This window comes from Mytilinidion resinicola, assembly GCF_010093595.1.
Source record: "Mytilinidion resinicola strain CBS 304.34 unplaced genomic scaffold BDZ99scaffold_1, whole genome shotgun sequence".
In the NCBI taxonomy this organism is placed as follows: domain Eukaryota; kingdom Fungi; phylum Ascomycota; class Dothideomycetes; order Mytilinidiales; family Mytilinidiaceae; genus Mytilinidion; species Mytilinidion resinicola.
Genome location: NW_022985437.1, coordinates 3,298,325 through 3,324,029, shown reverse-complemented (window position 1 = coordinate 3,324,029; position 25,705 = coordinate 3,298,325). Strand labels below are relative to the sequence as shown.

Below are 25,705 nucleotides of genomic sequence, written 5' to 3'. Positions count from 1 at the left end.
ATAAGAGGAATAGGAATTGAAAGCTTGGGAAACCTGCTTGCTGGGCCGCCCCAGACGGCGGTACCTGGTGACTAGATTCTAAAGGGTGGAGCGCAGAAATGAATGCCTCGTACAGAGACCTGAGAAGCTATCCATGGGCCGAAGCGATGAACCAAAGCGAATATGCTGAGAATCGTCGTTTGTGAGTCATCACGTGATGTGTTTGTTGGAATCTCACAGCAATCAGGTACTGTGTAGTACGTACCCAATACACTCAATCCTGCAGCAGAGGATCCGATCCCCGTATATAAGTATCTTAAGCGGGACCTTTCCACTAGACTAACCAACGCCAGTGCGCCATTCGATCATTTTTGACGACACCATGCCGTTGAACGAGACGTCAGCGCAGCGAATGCACTCCAGTGCAACATACCCCCCTACAACCTCTCAAACTCCATTCCGCGCCCTCGGATCCGCCTCCCACTCCTCCCGCTCCATCCGCGCCATCAACCCATCCACCAGCGGCTTCACCATCCGCATATACACCTCCTCCCCCATCACGGGCTTCGGCGCCCGCGCCACCATCTCAAACGTCTCTCCCACCTCATCAAACCCCCACTCCCACCACACGCGCTCCAGCGCCGGCGGCACGCGATCGTACCGCTCCTTGTGGTCCACCTTCAGCATCAGCCCCACCAGCCGATTAAACCACGTCCCGAACCCGCCCTGCACGTTCGCGCGGTTCCGCACAAACACGATCCGCCGCACGCCCCGCAGCCGCCGCAGCAGCCCGACCAGGTCGGCCGTGAAGTCGGCCGCGTAGTGCGTGTAGCTGCTCGCGTGCAGGACGAGCGTCAGGGTGTCCAGGCGCAGCGTGCGGATGACGGCGAGGTCGACGGCGCCGTCCGGGATGGGGACGTCGAAGGGGTGCGCGCGCCATTGCACCAGCGAGCGGAGTTGGCGCGGGCCGACTACCCACGCGAGGTTCCGGATGGAGGCGATGAGGGGCGCGGGGAGGGGGAGGAGGAGCGAGGGCAGCGGGGAGTAGAGGTCGCGCGTGAGGAAGTGCGTGTGGGTGTAGGCCGGGATGGCGAGGTCGTGGTAGACTGGGGTGCGAGGGGGGTTAGCTGATGAAGGTTCGCGATGAAGAGTTGGAAGGAAATGAAAGGTGGGTGTGAGGATTGATGGGCAGGGTATTTTTGAGAAGGGTTGATGATTGGATTGGGCTCTCACGTACATTGACGGCAGGTTAGAAGGATGGAAAGGGCCGTGGTAACTGTGTGCTCGTCGTCAAGATAGATCCCGCCGGGGCGGTTGCGGTGGAGGAAACCATCGCGGGAAAAATCGGGACCATTGACGACGTAGGAGAAGATTTGGTTCCGCAGTTCGGCGGGAAGGGCGAGAAGGGTTGGGGGTGTACTTGACATGGTGGATGTAGATAGATGGTTGTTGAGGGATTAAGGGGTCTAATTTGGGACCTTGGAAGGATTTAGGGAAGCGGCCAATGAAAGTGATGGGTGTAGATAGAGCTTATGAACTCTAGGTGCTCTTAGTGGATACTATCAGAGGTCATTGATATTTCAGGATAAGGTTGAAGTTATATTTGGGACTTGCAGTGGCATAAGAGATGCGGCCCTTGTCGATTTGGACAAATCGCGGGGTATAGTGGGGAAGAAGATCACGTGGACAAACACACCCATCATCATTCCGCGAGGTTACGAGAGGTAACTATATATGCAAGCAAGAAGTAACATTAAAGTTAGTTGTATGCAAGATGTATGGCTGGGTATTTTTAGGTCGTCCTCCATTTCAGGCTTAGTGTCGAATCCTGGGCACCATTGTACACAACGTCCATCCGTCAGCACTCATCTCTCTTCCATCTGTAATACCACAACACCAGGATGACTTCCTCATTAGAGCTTCTTCCACAAGAGCTCTTGGAAGAGGTATGTCTCTATGGCACATTGGAAGACCTGCGAGCTTTGCGGCTCGCCTCCCGCGAGCTGCGTCGGAAGAGCATCTACATCTTCGGCTCAAGATACCTCCACAGCGTCTCAGCAATGATATCACCGTCTAGTCTCAACGCTATCCAAGAGATTGCAGGTCGAGAGGAACTGCAACAACATGTTCAGGATGTCACCATCGGCCCAGAACGACTCAGCAGCAACCTCCCGGTCGAGCCTTTGAGGACGTCCTACAAAGCGCGACTCGCGGCCCAGAACGAATTTGAGAGCAGAGGGGATGACCACCGTCTCCTGGCCGCTATCTTTGCGAGCCTACCCAACCTACGGTGGATCCGCGTGGGACCCTGGGGTCAGATGTGCTACGACCCGTACTTTCGGCCAAAGCTCAGCATAGGCGCAAAAGAGATTAAGAAAACCTACTTTCGCCCTTCGAAGGCGGACCACAGCACTCTGAAAGTCTTGCAACAGTTCCACAATTACGACAACGATCACGCCTATCGCGAATTTGGCGTTGTGTTTAAAGCCCTGCGCGCCAGCGGAATCAGCAGGCCGCTTCTCGACCTTCACCTTTGCGCCCGGGATCCGCACGTAGAAAAGTATGAAGTCCCCCAAAGAGAACCATTTGACCTGGATAGTCGTGACTGGAAAGCCGTCCACCCACTCCTTCGCGCCGTTCACATCAGCCTACTGAGATGGGAGCATCGCTTTTCCCTCCCTTGGCTGCAGCAGTTTCTTCCTGTTCTTCCCGAACATCTCGAGCAAATTATCATCGAGCACTACTTTAACGCCGTTCACGACGGGCAGGGCAGGGTCAACTCCCTACATCTGCTCAGCCAAGGCAATCTACCAAATCTCACCCGCCTGGTCGTCGATTTCTACTACGCGCCGGAAGAAAAGGACTTGAATGCGCTTCTGAAAATGCTTTCTCCCTCACTCGAAACTCTTGTTTTATCACAATTTCATTGGGGCTATAGGAGTGATGCTTCCTGGCATGGCATCTTCCGCACCATCATGGGCATGAAGTCGCTGAGGGCAGTTCACTTGTATGAACTAGAAGCCTTTGGTTCCCAACCCGGAATACCGTCCGATAAGATTGTACACAAGTGCTTTCCGGAGTACGACCGCGAACATCGCACGAAAAATGACTCTATCCCTCGATTTGGTCCCGAGGGTGAGGAATGGAAATTTTGCGACGAAGGGCGAGCTGTGGATCTTTACGGCCAAGCGGAAATCCAGGAGGAGCTAGGGTACGCCATTGCACATGGGAAATGGCACCTAACGTGTGACGAATGGGGTCACAGTACGCATTTCATGGTCTGGTTTAGAACGAAGCCGGGTAAGGCGATGCAAGCGGAGGGGCATAGTATCTACAATGGAGAGCGACCGATCTGGAAGACGGCCTGAAGTGACTGAGATGGAGAGTAGGTTTGAATAACGTTCGAACTTTTTACGTCGCTTCAAACCATCTCATGGACGCGGTCTCAGGTATAGTGAATTCACCGCATGTTCGATTCCATAGCTAAATTCATTGTCTTTGCTCATGATAGGTTTCATTGCACGCCGTGTCGTAGCTGAGACGAGTTCGCGAGCGCTCCGGCCGTTCGACTCGTCAACAATGTGACCTTACTTTCAAGATTGGTGAACGAGCTAGGCAGCCTCTCACCGCACCACTCGCTTACTTAAACGCCACACCTCCCCGTACTCTACCGCCATCTCGCTCCCGATCTACAACCCCACACCATCAGGACGTACCCACGCCTTCAAAGCCCGTCGTGTTCTACTACAACCTTACCACAAAACCCAAATCACCAACATATCAGACCCTCACTACCACATCCACATCACTACCAGCCAACCCACAACACTACAACCATGCCCCAAAAAACACCACATCCAGCGACCAAACTCCAGTTCTCTAAAACCATCGCCCCGCCCTGCGCAGCATCAGCGCCACCAAACTCACCTTCTACGACTCCCACTACAAAACCACGCGCGCCGTCAACACACCTCGCCACCCCCAAACAACTTCATCACCCCACTCAAAAAGCAACTGTCTGCGGCCATCCCCTCCACCCTTCCGCCTCTCCAAAAACCCGCTCCTGCACCCCCTGCGTCATGTCCACCGTCCTGCGCCTGTACGACCTCGCAAGCGCCCGCTTCGATGCCCTCGGCGGCCTTCACCTACCACCCTCTCTACGGAACCTGGCGTGGAACCACGCGCGGCTAGGTCTCATCCAGGCGATTAAGAGCTCCCTCGCCGCCGAGCACCGCCGGTGTGCGCGGGAAGAGGCCGAGAAGCAGTGGGACAGGGTGCACAAAGCGCCGCTTTGTCCTAAAGAACCGGGAGTTGTGGGTGTGGTAGAGGAGACGCGGTGTCTAGCTTGCGCCACCCTTTCGGGAAAGAAGGTCGAGGTGATGGAAGATGTGTCGTGGGTTATGGGCATGTTGGAGGCGGCGAGGGGGGAGGGGGTGTGGTGGGAGAAGGCCTCTGCCGCGGACCCGATTTCCACTTCAATGTCACACGACAGAAATAGGGATGCTCGAAATCGCCGACTTTCGACCGTGCGTTTTCCGTCCGCTTGCCGGCGTAAGACTGGCCCCAAGGGGTCGGGTGTGATGCGGGAAATCAAGAAGCAGGCGGAGTTTGATCTGGCGCTCAAGCGCGTTAGAGAGAAGAGACAGCTGCGCGACTCGGGCGTGCGGGAGATTGAGGAGATGTTAAGGCGGAAGCATAATCTGCCGAAGACGATGAGGTACCAGAAGGGAACGTTCTTACGGCCGTATGCGGAGCATAAAGCGCGAGAATGGTTTGTTTGGAGCTGGGAGGAGAAGATTAGGGCGAGGGGGTTTGCGAGGGTGCGGGCGTGGGAGAGGAAGCCGAGTCCATTGTGGTGTGTGATAAATGTTGACGACTTAGGGGAGGTAGAAGGCGATGAGAGTACCCAGGAGGGTGAGAGGGAGGGTGAGATTGGGGAGGTGGTGGCGGAGAACCCGTGGGAGTTCATTGATTTGCTGTATATTGTTGGATAGGGGTGGGGTTTAGGGCTATGCGGGAGTGGGGTTGGATTGGCGTAAGGGAGCTACTGTCTGGACTACTATAACTTACGAATCGAATGGCACGATCCATTGATTGATTATGACCCCTGAATTAACTTGTGATGATTCTGCGATTGGTCACAAGTAGACACCGCCGTATGCAGCCCTACAACGTACCTTTGTTTGGATATCGTAAAAGCATCTCATGTATTTGAGTTTTCATATGTTATCGACTATCATTACATCCCTCCATCCCTAGATTTCCCTCGTATTCTCACCTCATATCGTCTCTCATACCTCCCTCGTCCCCGGCTCCGCATTCGGATTCAGCGGCTTCGTTGGATCGTACCCCAAACTCTTCACAATCCCTAGCCCTTTCGTCCTCCCCTCCCTAAATAATATCCGATCCCCAACCGCCAGATACTCCGGGCGCTGCACAAACCTGAACGCGACCTGCGCCCGGTCTCCAGTCCTGATATAGCTGCGATCGATATCAATAATAGCGCAGGTCTGGCTTACGGGGCCGACATGCAGCATAGCTTGGTACTTCGTCTTAATAGTAGTAGCGTGAGAGAGAATGAGCACTTCAGCGATAAACTCGCGGTATACCTTCGGATTCAGCGCCGGATTCTCCGGCTTATGTAGCACGACCATGCCTTTCCGCACGTCTTTCCGGCGCACATTCCTCAGCGCCAGACTCGCGCTCTGCCCCGCTGCAGCACCGGGGACTTGAATGCGTTTCCGTTCAATGGAGCGGACTTTGGTCGTCGTGAATTGGCCTAGCGAGTCTGGACCGATGAGGATCGTGTCGCCGGTGTGGACGACGCCGGATTTGATGACGCCGGACACGACTGTGCCGACGAATGGGACGGAGAAGGTGTCGTTGATGTGGAACTCGAGGGCGGCGTCGGCGTTGTAGTTGCCGTGGTGCGGGAGGATGTTGAGGAATGTGCGGACGAGGTCGAGGTTTGTGCCTGTGACGTTGGAGACTTGGAAGATGGGGCAGATGCGGCGGGAGACGAATTGAGTCTGTAAATTGAATGAGTAAAGGGGTAGGTAGATAGAAAGAGGGGATGAGAAGAGGGGCTTACGGCAGTGTTAACACATTCTTCGCGATTTTTCACGAAGATTGGGATTTTCCGGGCACCAGGGGATTTAAGGATTTTGGTCACTTGCGTAATGGTCTGCTCGAGGATTTGGGGCGGACAGATGTCGATTTTGGTGATGACGACCATCACGGGGACGTTGAGGGCTAGGGCGATTCCGAGATGCTCTCTGCTCATAGTCAGACGGGATCATGAAGGGATGAGATCGATTGACTCACTTGCTCATACCAATCAGCCCGTTATTAGCAGCGACCATGAGCAAGCAGTAATTGGGCTCGCTGCTCAACAAGCCAAAGACGGTAGTCCGTAGGTATCTCTCATGGCCCGCAAGATCGGTGAAGCTGATGACTTTGGCCTTGGCAGTGTAAGTATACTTCATTCGATATCGGAATAAATAACCTTACAGAGCGTCGCCCGATCTCCTCCCAAGTGAGTTTCCTCCCCGCGACATTCGAAGTCACAACCTCGCCTTTGCTATCAAAGCCCATGATCTCCATGCCCACGGAACTAGTCCGTCCACTCTCGATCTCGTGTTTGTGCCGGAACAGGTTGACTCGCGCCTTTCCCCTCCCATCGTCCAGGCCGCCTTTGACCAGCACGCCAAGCATAGTGGACTTTCCGGCGTCGACTGCTTCCATCTTAGTTTCTCTTCGGTGAGGCCCGCCTCGTTGCAAACCAACTCACCATTTCCCACCACAGCTATCCTCGTCTCAATAACATCATCCACACTCTCCGGTCTCTTCCTCAGCACTAACTTCCCACAACACCCCTTCTCTTTCAATGCCCCTGGTCCAACCTCCACCTCCTCCCCCTCCTCTCCCACATTCCGTGTCATGAGTACCTTATAGTCCACTCTCACAGCCTCACATGCCCCCTCTACTCTCAGCACCGCTTTCCCCCACTCATCTTTCGTAAATTCCATCGAGTCCCCATTGTCCTCCAACCCTAGGTCAAACAACGCTTCGCCATGTCCCTCAACTAACCGTCCTTTCACATACCCTATCAGGGCAGTTGTAGACTCCTCATCCTCTGGGGCGGAGAGCAGGAGGGCGCGAAGGTGCACGCGGGGCGCGGAATCAGCGAGATTGAGGGTATCAAGTATAGATAGCTCATCATGCTCTTCGATTTCCGCTGGTTTCTTAGACGCAGAAGCAGGAGCGGTGCCCGGGGGCTGGCGGAGGGCCTGTTGTTTCTGGACGAAGTCGGCGAAGTCGGAGAGGGCCTGGGGAATAGCAAATACACATTATTAGCACTGTCCCTCTTTTACAACTCGTGAAGCTCTTGGCTAGTTACAGACATACCGACTCCCCTTTCCGCCTCTCACCCGCACTCTGCTTCATCTCCTTCTCTTTTGCTTTGCTCGCCATAGTCGCTCGTACCGTGTGCTCGCCTCAAGTGCGCGTCCGTCGCCCCCCTCGTAAGCGTGAACAACGTCGGAGAGTTGTCGTGCGTATCCGGGTGTTGAAGGAGCTGTCCATGAGCCTATATTCGGTGGGCATTGGGGTGGTGCGATGGCTGTGGGGCGCGGTGGTGAGGAGTTGGGATGGGACGCGGCGTGATGCGAGGTTTAAGTGACGGCGATGGGGGCTTATCGATTGCGAGTCATAGTGGATGGAAAGCATGACGCAGGGATTGTGTGGCGCGGCTGGGTTGGAACAGTCAGAGGAATGGGTGTGAGTAATATTTGAAGTGAGTCTGAGGTGATGAGGTTAAGATGAGAATGTGTTTGAAGCTTAGAATTATCTGTTTTGTTGATTTTAAGGAGCATTAAAGCTGTTGAGCATTTGCTGTGGCCGTGCGAATTAGGAGGCTTTTGCAGCTGCGGAGTTCGGACGGGAGAGAAACTCCATCGTCTCCTCCATCAATTCCATCTGCAGAACCATCAACAACAACGTGATGAATTGTGCTCCAGGGCTATGCGACCGGATCTTGAGATGTGAGCATGCTCTACACAGCTTCATGACAGAAGGGCGTAGGAAGAAAAGGGCGGCGACGGAAGGGCGGTTGCTGGAATCATTGACTCAACACCATCCGCAAGCATCGATTGGACCTATCATTCATCTTTATCCATCTCGGCCTCATCGCTGCCTGGCCTGCAAGCTATTCTCGATACGACAATCCTCAGACGATGTATCAGGAAGTATTAGCCTGTCTATTATCCATTCTATCTATCTTAGTTTACTCTGTCTTCTCTCTCATACAGTCATCTGAGCTGTGCCAATCGTATAATCATCCAGCCTTGACACCCCTCTCACCACAGTACTTGGCAACCTCCTTCCTCAAACTTCCAGCCTGAGCGTCCGCTACGTCCATCACGTCTTGCACGCCGGTAACACCCTTGCAGTAACCTGCGGCCTCATTCATCTGCGCAAGCACGGCTTGAAGCTGGTTCGGTAGCCACTGTAAATCATTAGCGCAATTCACTAAACATCTTCTTCTCTTCTTCTCTTCATCACTTACTGTAACAATCGGACTTCCACCGGTCGCGGTCGGGTGCGCCGTCCGCTTCAGAATATATTCTCTAGTAAAACACCAATGCCGCCACCTGAAGTCTCGCACCTGATCCAGCGCGAACAAGTACAATGCTGCACTGGATGGATCCGCGAGTGCAAACTTCTTCAGAGAAGCAGATTCAGCGCAATCGCGAACAGCGACCAGGAAATCACGATGGTTGCCCGGGCGGTAGGCACGGAAGTCCTTTAAGATGTCTGTGAGAGGTGTCTCGGGCATAGTAATCTGCAAGAGGTTGTCACAGAGGGGAATCTGGTCACATTAGTATCCGCTGCAAAGGTCGGAATGGTGGGCAGGGCAAGGGAGATGGTACCATGCTATCATTCGCACCAGACTCGCCACGAAACTCCATCGGTTCGTCGCGCACGCCTTCATATACCACACCCTTCGGAAACATGGACTGGTTCTGGATTCCAAAGATGAAGGTGCGGAAGGAGGTGTAGCTGCCAGGTTTGCTCTTGTTCCACATAACTGGACACGTCAGTATACTGCTAACCATTTAACGAATAAATCGGAACTTACTATTCATCACCTCGTTAATCTCCGTCAACGCGGCCACGACCTCCCTAAACGCCTCATTAAACGCCTCCCGATCCTTCGCCAAACACGCGTTCAACGAATCCACAGTCCCTCGCACTAACTTCGGAGAATTTTTCACCATAGCAATATGCACAAGCACAAAGCCCGCCTCAGAAGACGTCGGATCCAACCCCTTCTCAAACGCCCGAATGAGTCTCAAATTATCATAATCCAATCCCGCTTTCGGATCCTCAAGGCGGTAGTTATACAACGCATACGAGCCCGCATACTCCATGAACGGCTTGAAGCCCGCACTGCACACCCGTCAGTCACGTGATCCACCGACGCCCAAGCCAACCTCCAAGCGAAAAGAAACGACAAAGAAACTTGAGACAACAATACAAAAGAACATACATCTCAGCAACCTTCACGATTGGCAAACTGATAGCCGCGGGCAGCACCTGCCGCCCCAACCCGTACGGCTCACCGCGCATGAACCGCAGATGGCACGGCTCGAGCAGGTACGCCGATGCGAGGAACGAGTAGTCGCGGTACAGCGCGTTCATGAGCGGGAGGTCGGCGCGGTACTTCTCGATCGCGTTGCTCAGGTCGGGTAGTTCGTCGCGGACTGCGGCGCCTAGGGCGCCGGTGGCTAGTAGGCCCGGTGAGCCGGAAGCCGTCACGATGGGCATGCGGGTCAAGAGCGATTCGAGAGGGGCGAATTCGGTGGGGAGGTGGACGATGGGGTCGGTGCGGGGGAGGAAGCCGCGCGAGGTGGAGACCATGAAGGCGGGGAGGGTGGTGTCTTTGGGACGGGGGTCTGTCATGACGTTGAAATCGAAGGTGGGGAGGGGCGCCATAGTTGGGGAAGCCTTTGAGGGGTGTGAGTAAGAGCTGTAGGCAACGCTTTGGTATAGAGAAATGAGACTGACGGCGAGGTACGTACGTGAAAGAGGAAGTAATGTCGGGAGCGGTAAGGCTTGGCGATGTATTCACCCTCCAATTGCAAAGGCAATCTCAAAAAAGTTTCCAAAGATAGCTCGGTTGATGACGAAGAATATCTTCTTCTTTCAAAGTATTCGCAGAAGATGGTTGTGGCGGCTCAACCACCGACATTTTTTCTGCTTATATGGCGAGGCCGGATCCGTTCCGGCCTCCTGATAGCAATAATTCCGGCCTCACCCTCCACGGGGAAAAATTGTCCCAATTCGTACGTAATAACCTCCTCACGCGGTCCAGGACTTGACTAACAGTATCCACATGGTGAAAGGGGAATTTGAGACCCCGCTCGCGATGAGGCGTGTGTTGTCGTCGTTGTTGGGGTCCATGGGGGGTGGGTGGGAGTGCCAAGACTTGGGTTGAGCAGCCATTTCAAAGGTTGCAATCATCTTTGTCAAGTCAATCTGAGCGTTTGAAACAATATACTTCTCTTTATTCGAGATTTTGGAATTTTAGGGGGTGTTGGTGATGTTCTCGTCGTCGTCGGTCGTCGGTCGTCGGTCATAGTCATGAGGCCTAAGGCGTTCCTCGTTATCAGCAGTTCCGTGGTACGCTAACGACAACCACACCGCCGATTCTTAGCTCCCGCTTTTACGGCACGAAAGGATTCTAGACCAATCGTTCCCAAACATTACCAAAGAGCGCAAGCTAACGTATGGGAACCGTACTTTGTGGAGGTAGATAAAAATACCATGTTGTGACTTTTGCGAGCTCATCCAACCATGCTTATAATTTCTATACTAGCTCCAAATTCAAATAAGTATATTAAGAAAGAATTTCTTCATTGTGAAGGTGTTAGCCGGGTCTGAACTGGTGCGATAGATAAAACAGCGGCGTGTAAAGGACTCGTCATACTATAGATTTGGATGCTGCCGTCTATGACTTTCCCCTGTACTAGTCCCGTATTGGTTGTTAGATTGTCTTTAACAATGCTTTCGGCCTACTAAACGCATTGTTTTTCTTAACCTATAGATTATGTCTCGAATGTTCCCGTCTTCTCTTTCTATATTACCGAAGTAAGGAAGATTCCTAACGGCGATGTCAACTAGTCACACAGTTCCGACTTTTTGAACAACGATCTACCGCTCCATGAGCTTCGCATCAGTCATCTCCCGTCTTTCCACGTCTTAGGAGTGTCTCGCATATTTCTATTCACCTGCAGGCGCATTATTAATATCGCAAGAATCGTACTTCGCATCGAAGGCTCAATTCGCACGTTCAAATCGTCTACATGCCTTCCTTTATCTTCCGCCAATAATAAGGGTTCCTTCATATGGTTGTTCGCGTGTGCAGCGGCGACATCAAAGTTATGAGAATTATGATTCACCGAGATAAGTACGACTTAATGCAGATCTCTATCGGGATGGAAGCACCTCGGTCAGCATTGTGTCACTTCCGATATCTCAACGCATAAATCACGACTCTAGAAGCTATACATCACCTATAGCGCTTGGATCCTGCCTGGGATACCGCCCAATAACGTCGTCGATCTGTCAAAGAGTTCCATTTCTGAGCCATGATATACACCTCCAAGACCGATCTTGTCCTGCATGACAACATCAATCATCGGTGTACACTTCTTTGCTAATGTCGACGGTGGCTCGATACATTTTCAGAATCCTAGGAAAGACATAATCTCGTCGTTTTGAGCAATAGATAAACTCCCCAGGCCAGCTCAACCGGTATCGTTTGCTACTCTCATGGCTCTACTAGCCCCTTTTACCTTCCTAACATCGGAGGCTACTTGGATCTTAATATAAAACCATAGTTCGCCCATATGTGTACACCTCTTTGAGAACGTCTGCAGTGCCTCGAGACACTTTCAAGCATCGATAAAAGACAGATTCTCCTCATTCTGAACAACCGATAAACTTGCCAGGCCACCTGTGTCAGCGTTGTCTACTACTAGGACAGCAACATCCCTACATCATTAATATGTGTACACTTTTTTGACAGTGGTTGTAAGGCCTCGGCATCTTTAAGTATTCTACGAAAGATAGATTTTCATCTTTCTAAATAATTTATAAACTCGACAGGCCACTTCAGCCGGCACCTTCTGTCATTCCAATGGCTATATCGGCACCCTTGATATACATGTCCGGAGACGTGCGACACCATAGCGAGCCCTTGGAAGACAGTGTAGACGTATCCTAGATTGGCTATCAAAACACCAGCCTGAAAGAAAAGCGCTTTTGAGCTGAGTTATTAGCCTGCTAAGCACTTCTAATTTATCCCCAACTTATCTACGGCTTCGCAGCCTTCACATTATCTGCTGCATTCATCTCGTACTACGAAGGCCGTGAAGCGGGTTACCATGCTCGCTTGCTAACTACCATCAAGTTGATGCAAAACCCCAATTCAGGGGCTGGGTAAAGCAGTCTTCGGCCTTCCACAGTCCCTCGAAGGCTGCCTGGATGTTAACCAAGCGAGCGCCTGCCTGTGTGAAGATGCAACGGTGCAATAGGAGTGAAGGTCACCACGTTTCCGCGCTAGCGGCCAGCACGTGACGCCTACTCCGTCACTTAAATTCTACTCCGCAACCTCACGTCCTTTCTTCAGATTCACACCACCGACCGCATCATCACGCGCTGTAAGTCTCCATCATCACCATCCTTATCATCGCTCTGTCATTCTACTGCTACTGAAGGGCATCCTTCGTGTCGGGTTCACCTAGCGCAGCACACTCAGACGCTAATATATAATCTAGCTTGTACAGCGTCTTGTAGCACGATGTCTTCCTCAAACGGACGTGGCTTTTACTCGCTCCCTAACTCGCCGTTCGCTGAGACTTATCCTGACGACGACGCCAACGCCTCCAACAACCCTCCGTCCTCTCCATCACTCCTCCACTCGACCACCACCTCCGCTCCAATTCACCCTGCTGCAACCACCACCAACCAGACCAGCACCCAGACCTTCACCAGCGCCGCCGCAATGCCAACGGCCGCTCAACTCTTCGCCGCGACCATGCCGCCTCACTACCACGAGCATGGCACCCTCTTCACCCTCCGCGGCTACGCCTACTGGCGCAAGCCACGCTCTGGCCACAGCAACGCCCGCTGCCTTGACGCTTCCGCCTCACAATTCATCAACACGGACGTCGTCAAAGCCATGATCAAGTGCGAGCGAACCGAACACATCCTCTTCGCCACCTCACCAACCGCTGGCCGCCTCGTCACCTCACTGGAGCTCGTCCGCAACGGCAAGCGCAACGTCAACGCCGTCACCAACGCCACCCAGATGGTGGACCTCAGCCCAGAGACCGACCGCGTGCTCAAGGACAAGGACGCAGAGGACGTCTGGAGCAAGATGTTGGGGGAGTGCCGGGGGGAGTGGGGGTACCAGCGCGTGACCGTCGTGGAGGGCTGGGAGTTCCGAGAGTTCGCGAAGAAGGGGAAGAACTGCCCAATTCGGGAGGGGTGGATGCCGCTGCAGCTGAAGCAGTGGGACGACGAGGTCGACGAAGATGACGAAGAAGAAGAAGAGTCGGACGGAGAGCTGGGGACGTACCGCTTCGACACCGGGGGATTGGAGGAGCTAGAGGGGGAGACGATGGTGGAGGGAGAGGAGGAGAAGGCCGCCGAGAGTGGCGAGGAGGGTGGAGAGGAGGAGAAAGACGAGTACGTAGTGGAGCCGATTCAGGACTAGGAGATCGTGCTGTGGCTGCTGGGGACGATTTGGGATGGGCGGAAAAGTTTTGTGGGTTTTGGGACGGATTCAGGCCTACCCGCTGAGGGTTTTGGCCGCCTATTGACCTCACTGTGGAGAGTCTGAGGCACCATGACTGGAGAAATTCAAACTTGTTTCTCTTGCGATTTAACTACTGAACGAGTGTGATTTTTACCGCTTTGAACAGTGTTTACCACCGCTTGAGGCCCTCTAGCTGGTCTTCATCAAATCCTACACGATGTAATGTATCTAACGCTTCGAATCTCAGCGCTTAGATATCTAACCCTTTGAATATCCTTTACCGTTGTTTGGAGTTCTCCAATGGGATGATAGAAACCATATTTTGATGTAAAATTCTGTAGACTCCAGATTTCATCAGTCCCGATTTTTACGTTTTGAACAACGTACGATCCCTTCGGAAGCCCTCTAATTCATCCTAGGAAATTGAAACTTGATGTCACGTTCTATGCATCTCATACCCCGCTGTACATAGATTCGGCGTTTTGAATAACATATACCGGCGCAAGAGGTCCGCTGGTACCCCTATATAATCAGAACCAAGACGTCATGTTCCGTAAACTCCAGATCTAAACATGCTGAAATCATGTCAATTGGAAAGCACATACCGGCGCATGGGGTCCGCTAATGGGCGCAAAGAGATCCAACGAGGATGTCATGCTCCTGAGTCTTCAACCCTCAGCATGTCATTTCAGTAGCTTTTAACTAGTTCAAGCCGCTGTACGGAGTCCGCCACTGTCGCAATTCCAAACGCATCAAGATGCCACGTTCGTGATAGGCTATATCTCACCACGCCTATTTTACGCCTTTTGACTAGGTTGCGCCACTGCATGAAGTACTCCGCAGTTCCCGTTCCAATCGCAACGAGATGCTACGAACTCGAAAGCGCATATCTCACCGTGCAGGTATCCTCCCTTTTGACCTAGAAGCCGCCGCGTGAGGTCCCCCCATAGCCTCATCCGAACCGTGGCCGGACGTCACGTTCTTGATAGCTCATATCTCGACACGCTGGACTCATGCCTTTTGACAGGTCGTAGCCACTGCATAAAGTCCTCTCTAACCTCAATTCGAAATAACACGATGTCACATTCCGGATAGCTTATATCTCAACGTGGTGAAATCAGCGGTTTGGGGACGTGTGAGCCGCTGCACGGGGTCCGCTGGGACCTTGATTTCGACAGCGACGCGACGTCATGTTCTCCACAGTCTATATTTCAACGTGTTGAAAATAAGCGTTTTAACACATGAATAGCGGTGCATGACGGTCTTTCTTATCTCATCTCGAGAAAGGACATTTTGTCACGTTTCTGATAGCTCAAATCTCGAAGCGGTGAATTCCCGGGTTTTGGCACATGTGAATCGTTGCATAAATCCTCCCGTGACCTCAGGTGCAATAGAGACACGATGTCACGTTCCTAAGAGCCCAGATTTCGAAGTGCTGGAAACGAATGATTTCATACGGGTGCGCCACTGCATGGAGGCCCCTGCGACCTTAATCATAAAATCACACAATGTAAGGTACTCGACAGTCAAGATCTCGAAGTGATGAAATCCAGGGTGTTGACTAGTGAAAATCGTGCATGAGGTGCTCTTATACTGTCATCTGAAACGGACTACGATGTTACATCTCTTACGTTTCATATCTCAGCAGGACTTGGAGTTGCTGGCATAGTAGCTGCCTACATGCCTAGCCAGTTACAACTTCTACAGAGAGGGGTTGGGGTACGGTGGCCTACCGTGCCTACCGTGCCTACTGCTGTCTCTAATTAGTGCTTCTGCCTACGCGTACAGTCACTTCCTACGTAGTATATAGTTTGGCCTTCGGGCCCCCGAAATAAGACAGAGTTCACGTCAATTTGCAACCTGAGTGCAGGTTGAATCGGGAATTTTGACAACTGCGGAGCATTGCACGGGGTCCCGCCTCTCCTCTTTTTCAAGCACGATAAGATGTTACGTTTTGGAACTTTCAGATCTGAAATTGTTGAATCGAACGTTTTGACAGTTGGGTAGCGGTGAATGGGGTCCTCCGCCATTGTCACTGAAAATCGATTACGACGTCACGTTCCCAACACTCCAGATTTCAACTCTTAGAAATCAGGCATTTTGACACGTGCGTAGCGGTGAATAGGGCCCTCTGTTACCGTCTCTGGGAAATGATCACGATGCCATGCTCCCAACACTTCAGATCTCACCCCGTAATAATGGGGTGTTTTGGCACATGGCCGGCGGTGAACGGGGCATTCACAGAGAGCGCAGTAGGATGTTATTTTCTGGATCCTTCATATCTGAGCGGGAGGAAACCGTAACCGTGGCATTTGATGGATAGGTAGTAGTGTCTAAAGTCCCTTGCTGCTTCTAGCTGGACCACAGCAGGTTGTAGCGTTTCTCGCACTCTAGATCTACGCACGGCGAAACCGAGCGTTTTGATCCATGATTAGCGTTGTTTGAAGTCTTCTGGTGTGTTGCTTCCGCCAACGAGGTGATTTAAACGTTCAGATATGCTGAATTGAAACCCGTTTACATTTTGACTTTTGCTTTGTATTCAACTATGCGTGGAGCCCTCCGCTTCCACCAACCGAAATGGAAAACAAGTTAGTTCCCAATACTCTCTATCTATCGCGTTTCAACGGAGTTTTTGCGTCGGGGAAAGCTTGGTTTGGAGTCCTCTAATACGGCCACTAATAGTAGAGAAAGATGGAAAGATCAAGACGCCAGGAATCGAAGGCTACGAACCCGGTACCTATTGGCCCGTTAATGGTGTGGTAGGAACCCCTCTGGCGAACTAATCTGTATCGGAAGAAGACGTAGTAGACAATGCAAGTTAGATTGGAATGGGATAAAACTCTGTGATTTGATTAGTAGATACCACCGCGAGGAGTCCTACGGTGAAGTGACTCTGAAAAGAATAGAATTTCAAGGTCAAGACGTCGGAAATGAAAGCCCGTTGATTTGCTAGCGTGTAGCCTACGGAAAATCCCGATGGGGATATGAATGAACTGCGGCCTGTTGAAATAACATAACATCATCTGCATAGTAGAGAAAGCAAGCAGGTCACTAGCAACCGAGTATTTTAGGACGAGATTTGCTATAAAAGTAGCTTTGCACGGTTTCCGAAGAAGTGATTGCGGTCAGCCGATATTTGTTTCATAGAAAAGCTTGGATTCTTGGATACCTTCAAGCTCGACCCACTTTGCTTCCCCACTTAGTGGCTCGCTCAATGTAGTCTCGTGCGTACAACGTGCGACCAACCGTCGAGAGGTGCGTGGCGTACTGCCTGGCTAAGCGGTAGACTATAGCTTCACAGTGTAGAGATCTACCTAGTGAGATTAGTGAATTCTGGAGAGCTAGCTGCTAAAAGCAATCCCATGACAGTATTTGACCCCTAAATCATTTCGAGCTAGCTAAAGTTATTCATCCCGTCGATCCCCTACTTTGAATTCATTAGTTTGGGATGATCATGGGGATCGTCATGTATCCACCTTATCTTTTGGCAGGAGCATCTTTCCTCAGACTTCTCAAGTCGGAGTCACTCTAGCTGGATCTCCCCTGAGATTTTTGCCTCCCGACAGTGCCCTTTCAGCCAGTTTATCGAAACACAATTGTTGGAGGCTATCGAGTATCCTCAGGCAGCCGCCATCGTCGTGCTCATCCAGCAGAGGGATGAGCTTTATCAGGCTGAACATCAGAGAGAATACCTCCGAGACCTTGAGATCATCTACTCAGGTTGCAGCACTACAACCTAGGATCAACAACTCATATGCTAGAAGGCTACTCCGAACATCAGCTGTAGAGAACACAGCTGAGATCTCAGCTGTGGAGAGCCCAGCTGAAAACTCAGCTGTGCAGTGTTCAGCTGAACTTACTAGCGCGCCACCCAGGGGTGGCCCCCCTTCCTTCCCCTAGTATATATACAACTAGCTAGACGTCTATAGAAATCAGAGTTCACATCAATTTAACCTGAGTCATCTAGATCTTTTGCGCTGCAGTACCCAGAGTTGGGTGCGGTTACGGCTCCCTCAGGAGAGAAAACGAAGCGCAAATCCGGATCGGCGCCGTGCTCTAACAGGATTCGGACTACTTTGAGCCATCTGGGCAGGGAATACTCATAAAATTCAGATACAAGCTCCCAAAGAGAGCACAAGAACATTCCCCAGACGGTCTGCCCGTGGTATAATGCCATCTTCTGATTTGGATCCGCACCGTGAGCGAGCAATTCTTCCACTACTCTATACGGATGATGGACATAGAAGATGCGAGATTTTAATGCTCCGCTCTCCACCACCTGCATGTTCAGACCTCTCAGAGCATAATCCAACAACGGCCGTTGACACCGACGTTGCAAGACAGAAGGATTTTCTCGTAATGTTCGCCTCACAAAGAACTTGCGGCCGTAGATGGCGGCAAGATCAAGGCCAGTAAGAGAGTCCGTTGTAGGTAACGGGTAGGTCGGGTATTGCCAGGATTTATCTTGTAAGAAAACGCTCAAGTTTGCCGCGGGATGCGACATGAGGGATGCCATACGATCGAAATAGGGAGTGCAATCCAATCTGGTTCTCCTGCCATGGTTGCCAAGGCTGCGGAAGACAGACTTGATATGTTCCATGTTTAGAGATCGGCATGTTTTCAAGGACCAAGTTGCTCTGCGAAGGCCGACTTCGCAATGGCTAGCAAAGAGTCAAATCCATGGCCAGCACAGCCCTGTAGTTGCTCAATCTTTTCCTTAGACTTGAGAAAATCTGCAGCAGTTCTGTGAACCAACTGAACTGTGTTGAATGGGCAAATGGTCTTGTGTAACGGGTCATCTTCTATGCGATCTGCGTGATCGTTTCCGTCATTGTGTGATGTCTCCAGGAAACCCTTGCAGCAAGTGGCTATTCTTCTATTTGCTCGTTCGCAAAGGTTATAGTACGACTCCGCGGGTGCTAGCTCCGCGTCGAATGCAAGCGCATAGTCTGGATCCTGTATTTCGTCCTCGAGGAAACCAATCTCTAGAATGTGGTAACTCGATTGATAAGAAATTAATGACTCTGTTTCAAGCGTCACGAGTAATGCTCGGGCTGTAAACTTCTTGTACCTTGAATCTAGTGAGGAGAGCATCTTTTGGAAATATTCCTCTAGATCATGGGGTAGCTCTTCGATGCGGTACTGCAAGTCGTGATACGAATCATCGTTCGTGATGCCATCCAAAATTGATTGAATCACAAGATAGACCCAAAGCCAGACCCCTTCGGCAGCAGAGAGTATCTTTGAGATTAGTACGTCAGATCGGTCTTTCTTTCCGCAGAGACGCTCAAAATCCCCGTTGGATCTAAGCTTTTCTGTAACGTAATGGCGGATATCGTCTCGTGTGAAGTTTTGCATATAGAAATTGTATGCTCCATCACCGTACTGCTGGATGAAGGGAGTTTCAGCCCTGCTCGAGACACAAATTTTGATATTAGCACAAGTGGCCAGTGTCTCGAGGAATTCAAGCAAGTTTCTCTGCTGTCCGCCGAACTCGTCCAGACCGTCGACCAGTAGAAGGTAACGCACTGATATGGATTGTTGAGACCGGAGCAACCTAAACACATCTTTTAACTCGTCCTGAGTCCAGGGGCTGATGACACCATGCGCGCTTGCCCGCAGCTTAGAGGCGCATGCGACGTGTACTAATGCAGGACATTGACTGAAGATAGAGAACAGAAGAGTTTGGAGAAGGCCTTTCATAGATTTTTCCATTGCGGTGCCCGAAATCTAGAAGTAGTGAGTCGCCAATATGGAGATATTCTGACCTGCCCAAGCTTTGAAGTGCTTGGTTGTCGTCTCGTGCTGTGACAGAAACCTCATCACTGTAGATTTACCCGATCCAGGTTTTCCCGCTATCCAGAAGATGCCGTTGCCCGTCTCCATCCATTCCAAGAAATTCGTAGCCCATATCCACTCAATGGTAGTTTCGTGTGACTTCTTCACCGCATCTTCACGGCTACGCATCTGCTCAAATTGCAAGCTTTGGAGTATCGACCGTTCTTCCCGTGTTTTTTCAAGTTTGTCCGATCTGGTAGCAATCTCCCGAAGGTCATCCATCATTCTATTCAGGCTCGTTTGATCGACAAGAGGAGCAACGTTTTGGCGCGCTGCATTCCGATGCAGACCGTCCAATCGAAACAGAATGGCAGCCATCGACGTATCCTGGTCATCTTGCAGTGACTGGACTCTAGATGATAGCACTGGGCTGCGCTCATACATTAGCAGGTGTCTATCTTTGAAGAAGCTGGATTTCTTACACGATAGAGAGAATGACGTGGAAACTGATCTGGTCGCGCAGTCTCGATATGCGTTTCTCCAAGTCATCGACTTCGCCCTTCTTCCGAATGATTGTGAATACATCTCGGATTCTGGTTGAGGTCTTGTTATCGGGATTGGGCGACTTCATTTTTCTAAGAAAATCAATAAGGTTTCTAGCCAAGGTCTGGCATGTTGCGGCAAACTGTCGCACTGCTGCGAGATCCGCTGGATTGACTTCGATAGAACCGAATGCGGTAGGGGAAGATGCGAGCTCTGTAGCGATCGACTGTATGTCTTGCAAAACATCGAAAAGCTCGGAATGCTCATTTTTCTCTTATTTGACCAATTTCCAAGCTTTCCGGAAGTTTTCGAAGAGTTTGGAACCGGAATCGACGAATTGGACCCCGGCAGAGACTGCTACTAGGGCGTCCATATCGAAGCGTAGGAGGAAAGTCTGATGCAATGGATGAGCTCCCACGAAAGGATGTGTCAAGTGTTGCGGCGGTGGGTTGCTCTGGACTGGCGCGGTGTACGGACTGCAGTCAGAGACGCGCACCTCCGCAAATCTTGGCAAGTCACGCTGAAGGACTGAAAAGTCTTCAAACAAGCTGTTCACACTTTCTCCTAGAGGGAGATGCTCGCTCCTTCGCCTGTCCTTAGCCTACTTATTTCATGATGCGCGCTGACTTGCTGTCATCGCGTAGTTGTTTGGTGTGCCCCTCGATCTCTAAACCATGTGCAGAGCTAACCGGCGATAAAAACACGGGCAAAATCGTCCTGGAACATGCAGTACGGCTTCGAAAGATACGTAAACAGATCGAGGGCGCGCGAAGCTATGAGACTTCGCGCGGGGTGGTCAGATGGCGCATACAAAGCTCTAAGAAACTCTATCATCACGGTATCCAATCTGATGGTGTAATATACCATAACACCGAAAGAACCACTCTATTGTCGCTGTACTCCACTAATAGCTTCTAGGTTTGTGAACTCAACTTGGCATGTTGCGAGCAGACTCTTTCTAGGCACGCCTTTCCACCGCCGTCCTTCCTCGTTCTTACGCCCGCCAACCAATCAACTCCACCATTTAAGCACTATATCGATTCGCCGTTACTTACCTGTCAATATGCCCAGACGGGAGATCTACATGATCAATGTCTACCGCGACTGAACAAGTGCCGGTGCATTTCCAGCAAGCAGAGTCCTGAAACCAACAAACCTACACGGCGTTCAATCACTTACAACTGCAAAGAGACCAAAGAAAGGGCTTATGACGAGCTTAGGGAAATTTTGCATCGCATATAAGAGCAGTAGGAGAGCAGAACGGACAGTCTACAGAGACCCTAACTACGCAAAAGACACGACTAGGATAGTTGATACCTCAGTGTTGGGAATGATGAAAGTTTGGAAGCTGTTAACTGAGAAACCCCTGGATGAAGGTCCGATTGCTTAACCTTCACTGTCGTTATCTTAGCGTATATCCAACAAGAGGAGCTTCAACCCTCTTCTGTGAAGATGATAACCAGTTATCCTGATTGGAGTCTACACAGGACAAATCTTACACGTCAAAATGCAGGTCATTGCCGCTCTTCTACTCCTCTTGTTTCTGGAATTCAAGATCTCTTTCTTACCTGCCATCTCTCCCCCTGTGAGCTTCTCCTAGACCCAAGAACTGTGTGGGCTCAACATTTTTGGCAACAAAAGCTTTCTCGAAATAGCACAAGGTGCCTACACTCCGGCACCCTCATCGGCAGTACTATGAGCTACCGAGAAGCTTTCGCAAGGGGTAGCCCTGCGGTGTGCCTGATCTAACTTACTGTTCGCCCGCCAGCTAATGTGCAGCCTTGCCGTTAGAGACATCGGAGCTCGAAGCCCTCCGCGTCTTAGTCAAATGCGGAGAGTTTTGGGTCAGACAGTATGTATCCCTAGAAAGTGGTCAATTTGGCATGAATACTGACAACTTTCAGGCGTCATGAATGGACGTAATGAAGCATTTTTGGACTTTGTTTGCTTAAACACGTCTACCCGATTTGCAGGGCTATATCTTTCTCCGAGTTCCCAGTTTCCAATCTTCCTGAGCGAAAGCATGGCCTTTGAGGTGTAGATTAGAGGTGTGGTGCTCTGCCGCTGCGCGGGCGGAGATGAGGCCACGGCGCTCCTGGATGGATCGCAGTGATGACGTGTACGAATTTCAATATCAGGCAGCTCAGATCGGGACATCAGAATGAGGATGCTTCAGCTGCGTGGGTTGCACTCTTGCGTTTGATCTCTCTTGTGGCGCTGTTGCCATTGCACGAGTTCCTCAGAACTCTGTGCTCTCCTGGCTGAGCTTCAGTGTAGGTACTCCAAATCGCAACGCCTAGCAACTGTAATTGGAACGGCAGAACAAACACGAATCGTCCGCAGTGACTGAGTCCTAGTGTTCTGATTTGGGTTGTCTTGCCATTGGTGTAGCGTGGGTTTCTGCGAGCCCGACAACCCCCTGGCTGGATACGAATGAAAGCACCTTTGTATGTAAACATCTAAGAGCTCCAATCACTACGAAGAATAGTGTGATTCTCCTCAGGAACATTGGTTCCCTTAGCCAGTCGCCTGACTGTGACAGAAGCTACAGCGAAGTGTCTGGACCGACTCTCCTACACTCCACTGATTCCACGACCTTCCACGACCCCGCCTGCAAACCTGCGCCGCTGCTGCCTAGTACCCTCCTAGCCCTCTCATTGGCGCGCAGGTGGCTTACTCAACTAGCGTGGTGGACCGTGCCTAGGACTTTTCCACTATATAGTCCAGCTGCCCCCCAATCTTCGACGCTTCATATCAGTAAGTTCACTCCCATCCACACCCATTCCTTTCAGACCTCACTAACATTCCTCGAAGCACCCTTGTTGGGGTGGCTGAGCTCATGAATTCAGTCCACCTGGTGGCCTGTCCTGCATTGCACCACGCGGCGACGGGCTACTATGAGCCTCCTTCGGGATCCTCACCGGCGTAATTTTTGCTGGCCAGCTCTTTGAGCGCAAATCTTTTCATTGACTGACTCGCTTTATGCGGGTGGTTGAAGAAGAGCTTCTTCTTTCTTTGCTTGATCGTCTGGCTTGACTATGACCCTGTTGGTTGTGTTCTTCGAGGTCTTGCATGTTGACGTGATGCGCCTTGTTGCTGTTATGCTGCGTCTACGCGTCAGGCTACCGCAGATTCTCCCAATTATGAAATATAACTACATGTTTCTCTTCTGTAACAAGTCTCTTTGACGCCGATTTCGCAGTCTGAAGTGCCTCTTCCCTCCAACTACCGTCTCCTGCCTGCTATTCAGCTCCCGAGTCCTGACATCCACGCCCTCAATTTCTGCAATGGCCAGAGGTATCTTCTGCTCCGATCGAATCAGCCCTCGCGGTCGTCATAAGCTTCCAATCAACAGCGTGCCTCCAAAACACACGCCTAATCTCCGCCTTCCACACTCTATCTCCGCCTCCCCGCCGATTCCCACCTCCAACGCCTCTACATCCGCCCTCTCCTCCGCCCGGCCCAGAAGTATCTCAATATACAATCCAGACAATCACCGCCCCAACCAAGCGCTTGCAGAACCCAACATACCTCCAACCGCGCGCGGAATCCTGGCCCAATTCGCCATCCTCTCCCGCAGCACCAGCCACTCCAGCCCGCAGGCGACACACACGATCAGCAGGGCGACATGCGTCTGGAGGACCCCCGCCGGCCAGAGCCAGCGGCTAAGAGCGGACGCGATGAGGAGGTGAAGGATGAGGCGGTCGAGGATGGCGGGGACGCGGGGCGCGTCTGCTGGGATGAAGGGGCCGTCCATGGTGGTGGGAGGTGGATTTGGAGAATTTAGAATGAGGGTTTGAGGGGTGCTTGAGATGGGCGAGGGAGGCTTGGGGCTGAGGGGAGGGAGGTCAAGGCGGATGGGCTCGCAGAGGTGGTGATGGGTGGGACGGAGTGAAGGTACGGTAGGCAGACTTTTGTACCAGAGCTAGCCCTCGGCGCTCCTAGGACGTCATAAGTTGAGGGGCTGACGAGATCTTTGGTCTTTTGGTAGATGCTCAGCTTCAACCCCAATCCGCGGCGTGAAGAATCAACGAGTACGACGTCGGTTAGGAGAACAACGTCCCGGTGCATCGCTCTAGTAGTCTAGATCTATGCCATCCTTAGGAAAGTGCATCTTGATGTGTATCTTAGTCTTCCATCCACGTTGTCTCTTTAATGATTTCCCACCCTCAATAAGGTATAGTTGGGATAATAAATCAGTACAGTAACGCTTATCTTAAGCCGCTGCCTCTGAGATCAGGAAATTGGATTGGGAGGAAGAGAAGGACTAGAATACAGAGGCGTTATATTTAACAGAGGAGGGAAGCTAACAACTGAAAATGTGAACGGAGTCAAAGTTCATTTGATGGACACCGAAGGCAGGTAAACTTTGCAAAAGCTTACGTTGTGAGCAGCTGCCACACCGGGCGCTTGTGGTGGAGGTAAAAGAGCAAAAAAAGAGCAAAAAAAGAGCAAAAACTTAACTTCGCTATGTTAAGAAAACCCCGGGCAGTTTTTTTTCGGACGGACGGCGACTCGAACCTCTAAGCTTATGTTAGCGAGACCCCTTGAGGATTGAAAAGCGACAAGGCACGGCACGGCGACGGCAAAGCAAGCTATCTAACCACTACGCCGAGTGGTACCCCGAAGGGCGAATGGTCGTCTGAATAATAAGGTACATATACCCCGACTCGAAGAGGCGCGTCATAATATTAGCTATGAGAAGTCGCAAAGTGCATCCGACTGCTCCAAGACTCAAGGAGTAGTATTAGACATCGTCACGTTGCACATAGATAACCTCAAATTAAGTAGACAGTTTCCATTGAGTACTAGAGCCCCCAAACCGTCCAACTCTGCGTGGTCCCCACCCACCGACCACCCTGCGTTGCTAACCGCTCGTTCGTCAGGCTTAGTTTGGAGACCACCTTCGCTCTAACTGCTAATCTGATGATATACATTGCTGACACCGTCGACGGCTGCTTTCGCCTCTTGGCCCAGTAGAGCGGAGGTGGTCTCCAAACTAAGCCCCGACGAGCCAGCGGCCCAACGCACCCTAACCACCCACCACCGAAGCCTTTTGGTGCCCTCCTCTCCCTTCGAAATCTCTTTTCTTGTGCTGGAGCCCCACCCGGGTAAGTGTGGGTCGTGAAGGGTTGGGTAGGACTCCAGTGTCGACTCGTCTTCCTCAGAGTGTTGCCGGACATGGACTGGAAAGACAATCTATGCGAGTTTGTGAGGGTGATGGAGGATTGTGCGTGAAGGTTGCCTCGACATGCTTGCGGCGGCTTCGGTGGGCTGTGGAGCGACTTGTGGTTGGTCGGCCAACACGCGCACCCCTCCCTTCAGTCCATGTCCGGCAAACGTGGGGTTGATGATTGTGTGAGGGGAGCTTAGAGGAAGGCGGGTCCATGGTCGTGTATCCTTGTGGACGGCTGCGCGCCATTGAGACTGTTGCGTGGAATTCGAAAGACGATGTGGTGTTGGTGCGGATGCTGTGACGTTGTCCGAGAGGGAAAGTTAGTGTGGGAAAGGTAGGGATGGGAGGAACAATAGGCATATCTTGAACACCTTCGACGCTCGCCACCGGCACTTTGGGTTCCC

The 25,705-nt window shown here is 51.6% G+C and overlaps 8 protein-coding genes across 8 annotated transcripts; 3 read left to right on the top strand and 5 right to left on the bottom strand.

Annotated features, from left to right (window-relative positions):
• Positions 1–273: 273 nt before the first annotated feature.
• Positions 274–1,728, bottom strand: BDZ99DRAFT_565519 (uncharacterized protein). The gene is made up of 2 exons (XM_033727485.1): positions 1,217–1,728; positions 274–1,085 (listed from the first exon to the last, which is right to left on the bottom strand). The coding sequence occupies exons 1-2, from the start codon at positions 1,404–1,406 to the stop codon at positions 427–429; spliced, it is 849 nt and encodes a 282-aa protein (XP_033584944.1). The 5' UTR covers positions 1,407–1,728; the 3' UTR covers positions 274–426.
• A 142-nt stretch (positions 1,729–1,870) lies between these two features.
• On the top strand, positions 1,871–3,484 carry BDZ99DRAFT_457543 (uncharacterized protein). Its single transcript, XM_033718702.1, has one exon. It carries the CDS (start codon positions 1,881–1,883, stop codon positions 3,345–3,347), a length of 1,467 nt encoding a protein of 488 aa, XP_033584943.1. The 5' UTR covers positions 1,871–1,880; the 3' UTR covers positions 3,348–3,484.
• A 331-nt stretch (positions 3,485–3,815) lies between these two features.
• Positions 3,816–4,973, top strand: BDZ99DRAFT_565517 (uncharacterized protein; the record flags this gene model as incomplete). Its single annotated transcript, XM_033727484.1, has 1 exon — positions 3,816–4,973. One exon carries the CDS (start codon positions 3,816–3,818, stop codon positions 4,971–4,973), a length of 1,158 nt encoding a protein of 385 aa, XP_033584942.1.
• Positions 4,974–5,166: 193 nt separating this feature from the next.
• Positions 5,167–9,975, bottom strand: BDZ99DRAFT_432192 (uncharacterized protein; the record flags this gene model as incomplete). The annotated part of the gene is made up of 13 exons (XM_033717321.1): positions 5,167–6,008; positions 6,071–6,254; positions 6,304–6,440; positions 6,490–6,713; positions 6,770–7,307; positions 7,387–7,470; positions 7,743–7,904; positions 8,050–8,105; positions 8,332–8,485; positions 8,546–8,848; positions 8,910–9,067; positions 9,119–9,429; positions 9,530–9,975. 13 exons carry the CDS (start codon positions 9,973–9,975, stop codon positions 5,271–5,273), a joined length of 3,495 nt encoding a protein of 1,164 aa, XP_033584941.1. The 3' UTR covers positions 5,167–5,270.
• Positions 9,976–12,844: 2,869 nt separating this feature from the next.
• BDZ99DRAFT_514197 (uncharacterized protein) lies at positions 12,845–13,762 on the top strand (the record flags this gene model as incomplete). The annotated part of the gene is made up of 1 exon (XM_033724851.1): positions 12,845–13,762. One exon carries the CDS (start codon positions 12,845–12,847, stop codon positions 13,760–13,762), a length of 918 nt encoding a protein of 305 aa, XP_033584940.1.
• Positions 13,763–17,753: 3,991 nt separating this feature from the next.
• BDZ99DRAFT_514196 (uncharacterized protein) lies at positions 17,754–18,308 on the bottom strand (the record flags this gene model as incomplete). Its single annotated transcript, XM_033724850.1, has 1 exon — positions 17,754–18,308. The coding sequence occupies one exon, from the start codon at positions 18,306–18,308 to the stop codon at positions 17,754–17,756; it is 555 nt and encodes a 184-aa protein (XP_033584939.1).
• Positions 18,309–18,424: 116 nt separating this feature from the next.
• On the bottom strand, positions 18,425–20,213 carry BDZ99DRAFT_514195 (uncharacterized protein; the record flags this gene model as incomplete). The annotated part of the gene is made up of 3 exons (XM_033724849.1): positions 18,425–19,534; positions 19,631–20,012; positions 20,065–20,213. 3 exons carry the CDS (start codon positions 20,211–20,213, stop codon positions 18,425–18,427), a joined length of 1,641 nt encoding a protein of 546 aa, XP_033584938.1.
• A 2,892-nt stretch (positions 20,214–23,105) lies between these two features.
• On the bottom strand, positions 23,106–23,882 carry BDZ99DRAFT_514194 (uncharacterized protein; the record flags this gene model as incomplete). Its single annotated transcript, XM_033724848.1, has 2 exons — positions 23,106–23,161; positions 23,657–23,882. The coding sequence occupies 2 exons, from the start codon at positions 23,880–23,882 to the stop codon at positions 23,106–23,108; spliced, it is 282 nt and encodes a 93-aa protein (XP_033584937.1).
• Positions 23,883–25,705: the final 1,823 nt, after the last annotated feature.